The sequence below is a fragment of the Kryptolebias marmoratus genome, linkage group LG21 (assembly GCF_001649575.2).
Source record: "Kryptolebias marmoratus isolate JLee-2015 linkage group LG21, ASM164957v2, whole genome shotgun sequence".
In the NCBI taxonomy this organism is placed as follows: domain Eukaryota; kingdom Metazoa; phylum Chordata; class Actinopteri; order Cyprinodontiformes; family Rivulidae; genus Kryptolebias; species Kryptolebias marmoratus.
The window spans coordinates 17,049,441-17,054,511 of record NC_051450.1 but is presented as its reverse complement, the minus strand read 5'-3'; the positions used below and the strand labels follow the sequence as shown (position 1 = coordinate 17,054,511).

The following is a 5,071-nucleotide window of genomic DNA, read 5'->3' as shown; positions in this document are numbered from 1 at the left end:
CACCCCCCAGCTCCACCTGCATGGCACCTCCTCCTCCTCACAGATGATGATGGGAAACACAAACATGATGGGCGGACAGTACGGGGCCGTACTCAGCCCCCAAATGCAGCACAGTGCCTTTCAGTTTCCCAACTCAGGTACTGCTCCCACTCCCCAGCCAACTCAGAAATCCCCCTCCCCGTGTGTGTGTGTGTCGGTGTGACTGTAGCTGCACAGCATCACCGTTTAGTCTGATTTATGATGTCATCTGATGACCACATTCATCACGATTCAAACCATGCTGCAGAATTTCCTCAGTGGTTTTTATGACGCCGCTGAAATATTTCGATTTGGGCTTCAAATGTTGTCCTGATGATTCATTTTTACTCCACTAGAGGGCGTCGAGTGCTCACTTATTCACGCAGGACACCTAAATCATGGCCGTGCCTGTCAATCTGACATGTAATCTGAGTTGTCTGATGACAGGTTTGATTTACCCCTTTTCCTTTTAATTCTCATTGTGGGTTTGCGTAAAGAAATTTTGTAGGATCCATATTCTTTCTTCTCCCTCGGATACCTCCACTTCCTGTTTCATTGTTTCAGTGCATGTAGGAAATAACTGCCTGTAAATAACCCTGAATGCAGACTGAAATTTCTCTTCTGAGTCATATTAATCGTCATGCTTTTTGTTTTGTTTGTCTTTTTTTACTCCAAATCTGTTTTTTTTAAAAAGCCTTGAACATGTGGAATGTTAACATTTCCCCCCTGCTCCTTCATTTGTCAGTAAATGAGTGTATTCGCCGGGCGATCCCGTCTGACGGTGTCCGATGCGCCCCGCAGGTATGAACCAACAGCAGGATGGGGGGTTCGGAGGAGCCAGCACGCCGCAGAGCCCCCTGCTCTCCCCCCGCATGGCCCACACCCAGTCCCCCATGATCCAGCAGGGCCAGCAGCAGAACGCTGCTTTCCAGGGTTCTCCGGACATGAACGGCTGGCCGCAGGGCAACATGGGAGGCAACAGGTAAAGATGGCCCGAACGACTTCATTAGGGTCTCGAAGCGTTAATATGTTCGCTTTTTAACCCTTTTTTTGTTTGACCGGTGACGTTTTAAGGAAACAAGATGAATTATTTTGAACGGAAGATCTGGGAAATATCAGCCTTTTCTTACAAAGTCATTATCTGAATAAATCATCCGAAATAGATAGTTGGTAAGATTGTTAAAATGAGTTTAAACTTTCTGAGAATAGGTCTGTTTTTAATAAATGTGCACAAATTGTTGAATTCCTAAACGAATCAATCCTTCAAGGTCTTTGTCCTATTTTTTTTCTGCAGCATTAAATCAAACCAGTAATGTCAGAGTTATTATTCATTGGCACATTTAAAGTCTTTACAGTTATTTTAGGGAATCTGTAAAGCTAAAACTGTACCAGATTGTTGCTGATCTGTAAAATGTTATATTTTCCTTTTTATCCACACAGCAGAGTTCTTTTTGCCTTAGATTAAAAAAAACACAAACATTTAGCAAAGTGTACAAACGGGTTGACACAGTTTTCTGACGCTGTTATGAGGAAACACCACTGTGGCGTTTTGTCATCTCCATCCTTCAGCCGACTTTGTCTTTTAAGTGAAAAGATTCCTCTGTAGCCGAGAGTGAGAAAAGAGTCAGTTTTCTAAAAGGCGTGTTTTTGGCCTCTCCTCGCCCAGCATGTTCCCGCAGCCGCAGACGTCCCCGCAGTTCACGCAGCAGAGTAACAGCAACATGTACAACGGCAACGCCATGAGCCTCAACAGCATCTCCATGAGCACCAACATGGCGACCAGCAGCATGGGGCAGATGAGCGGGCAGATGAGCGTCACGTCCATGGCGTCGGGGTCGTCCCCCGGCCTGCCCTCCATGGGACAAGAACAGGTACTCCCACAGCACACGCCGCTCTTTTTGTCAGAGTCCTCTTGGACGGCGGTGTAATTGGCGCCGACGCTGCTCATCGACTCTTACATAAAATGACCAGTTTTCGTGTCAGGAACACGTTTTTCTTTGAATTCCAGCCGTTAATCGTTCTTCCTTTGTCTCCCCGGTGGTGTTAGCTCGATGTGTGAAACGCACTGTTGACTGTGAGGCTTTTAAGGCTCATGAATGTTTAATCCGGCGCTGCTGGGTGTCAGAATATCTGTCACTGGATTTACCTCACCTCTCAGGTTTATAGGAAAATATTGGCACTTAGATTATTTAAATAATTTACTGTTAGCCCATTAGTGCGAGCGTTTGTGATTTAGTGGCGTTCTTCCTTTTAACAGCCAAGGTTGTTGGTTTGTAATTACAGCCGGCCTCATGCCAGACGAGTTCACCGGCGAGTTTAAAAAACGAACAAACTAATTTTTCTTTTTTTCTTCGCAGAAGTATTGTTGACCCCCATGAAGCCTCTGAACACAAACCTCAAAGATCAGCTGGTGCAAGGAGCGCGTCGGCCCCCCTTTAAGAACGAAAATGCAAACTAATCGACGGCCCCTTGAACCAGCCAGGCCAGCCGCCCGGGACCCCACCCTGCTTCCCCCCGCCGCCCCACGCAGAAATGGACACGGGAGTGCGCAGAAGGCCGGGGATGGACCTCTGTCCCACTCTGCCTAACCCTCCTGGAGGGGAGAGCCCGGCGACGAGACGCCGATCTGCCTGTCCAGCCGCATTCACCGTAGTGTGACTTCCTGTCGGCCTCCGGGAGGACGGGGCGGGACGGGGCGGGACGGGGCGAGGGGGGGGCATAAAATTGGGCAGCAGAGGCCGTGGGATCTTTGTTTTCATGAATGTATTCCTCTCAGCGGACCGCGGCCATTTACAATCTCGTCTCAAAACTCGAACTGAAGAATTTTCTCCTCCTGCTTCGTTTGTGACGGCAGCAGAGACTTCCGAATCACGGATGGAGATCAAACAGTTTTGTTTTTGTTTTTTTGCCTTTTTGCTGTTCTTTATTTTGTTATTATTATTATTATTATTATTATTATTATTTTAGTTTTTCTTGTGAAAATTAAGACGTAGAGTGAAGACACGGAGGGGGAAGAAAGAGAAACTGTTCTTGATAAACACTGCAGAAGAATGATTGGAGTGAAATTCTATGATTAGACTAATTTAGTCGAGAAGTTTAAATAGTGTATTAAATTAAGTTTTATTTTTCTGTATAGATTCATTTTAATTATTGTAGATGATTCTTTATCCTTGTAGCAAGAAGACTATTCCTAAAAAGTGTGAAAGAGGCACTTTTCTATCATTTTTAACAGTAACGGTTTTATTCTTTCTGAGCAGATTCTTCTATTAACCTGAATTATGGATGATGCTTCGGTCCGCTTGTTTCAGAAAAATCAGATGTGGTTTAAAATGAATTACAGAGATTGTACATACAGATAAGTCAAATGTTTCCTTTCTTATTTATTTTGTTCCCTAGGGTTTTTTTTTTGTTCTCCCATCCTGGTCAAAACTGCCTCTCGAAGTAGAGCGGCGATTTAGCTTTTCGTTTGTTCGTTTGTTTGTTTGGTTGTTTTTTTTCAGTCCTCGGGGAACCCTGACGTTCTGGTACGATGAAGGTACGAAGAAGTCAGGGGCGGCTTGTAAAAGGGTGTGCTGTGTATACAGTGTACAGATTATGGCTTGCTTCTCTGCCTTTAGCGTAGAACACAAACAAAAAAAACGAAGAAAAAAAAAACTCAACACAGCCATACAGTAACTCAAAAAGTATAAAAAAGTGTGCTTTCTTTGTCGTCTGGAGTGAAAACTGCTTCATACAAGCTGCTAGGTGCAAACTGTTCTGGTGTGATGTAAACAAGCAATAACAATTACTTGAGAATTTCTTCTTTTTTTTGTTTTTGTTTGTTTGTTTTTTGGGTTTTTTTGTAATTTTTGTACAGTTTCCTGAATATGAAAAAGGACAATTTTTGCTCTGCGTTTGGATGCAGTATTAAACTCGTTTTTTTATTGCGGTTTGTACCAAGAAAGTCTACAATCCACACACAGCGTTCTTATTAAATTATGCAGCGGCGGGCTGAGATCCGGAGAGGGAGGTGGTTTATTTCCCGCCCCCCCACCCCGTACTGAACAGCGCCCCCTCTCCTCCTCCAGCCTTTCTTCTATCGCAGAGGTCGGAGTAAAGGCGGAGCTCTGACAGACACTTAGCCATATATTTTCTGACCTCAGGCAAGTTCGCTCGACTCTAAAAGGTAATGACGCGCCGCGCTCGTGGCGGCTTCACCGCCACAGCGCCCGAAGCAAGTCATCCTCTCTAACCTCAAAGAAAACTGAAAAAAAAAACTTTTTATAGAAACTATTTTAACCCAGGACAGACTTTGAGCAAGCCAAAAAATAAAAAAAAAAAATCCTCACATTTCAATTGGATTTCTGAATTTTTCTTTCCATCCTGAGCAATCACTTCTTCGTCACCAGGCCCACGCAAACCAGGAAATCTCTAATGATGTCACTTAACGGGTCTGATGTAGACGCTCCAAGGTAAAACAGGAAGAGAGTCACTCTGAATGTATCATTAAAGGCCTAAGGATGTGACTTTTTCTTTTGCTTTTAGTTCCATCGTCACGTTTCGCAGTCACCATTTCTCCACTTGTTCCTTTTTTTTTTTTTTTCCTTATTTTCCTTCTGTCAAAATATTTTAAGTATGAAATTTCGAAGCTGTAGCACGTCTGTTTCCCCGCAGGGGTCTGCGGGAGATCGGACACTTTTTTTTTTTTTTTTGATCTGTCCTGATTGTCGAATCCACCCGTGCAGGAAAGAAAGCCTTGAGCCATTTTAAAAGGATTTGCAAATTTCCAAAGATTGTTGAGGTTTTTTGAAATGACTTAAAGCCATGTGGTAGCAGCGCCTTTTTTTTTTTTGTTTGTTTCTTTTCTTAGCATTTATAATGAGGACCGGTGCAAAAAAAACAAAAAAAAAATCCTTTTGCCCCTTACAGATATTCAGGCTTTGGACCCTCGAAACAAAACTCTATTTTTCCTCTTTAACTTAAAGAACTTTAAATGCCCTTTTGTATTGTCTGCTGGTTTCTTAGAGCTAAGATGCAACCTTGAAATGCTAACCACCCTCCCCCCTCCCTTACC

The 5,071-nt window shown here is 43.7% G+C and overlaps 1 protein-coding gene across 5 annotated transcripts in view; it reads left to right on the top strand.

The window, feature by feature from the left end:
* The window catches only part of ncoa2 (nuclear receptor coactivator 2), a 49,685-nt gene extending 45,310 nt beyond the window's left edge, over positions 1–4,375 (top strand). For all 5 annotated transcript variants that reach the window (XM_025003822.2, XM_017406613.3, XM_017406612.3 and 2 more), the window contains exons 20-22: positions 820–1,000; positions 1,685–1,889; positions 2,376–4,375. In XM_025003822.2, the coding sequence (XP_024859590.1) occupies positions 820–1,000; positions 1,685–1,889; positions 2,376–2,387 (398 nt within the window). In that variant the 3' untranslated portion in view covers positions 2,388–4,375. The remainder of the gene's footprint in view (positions 1–819; positions 1,001–1,684; positions 1,890–2,375) is intronic.
* Positions 4,376–5,071: the final 696 nt, after the last annotated feature.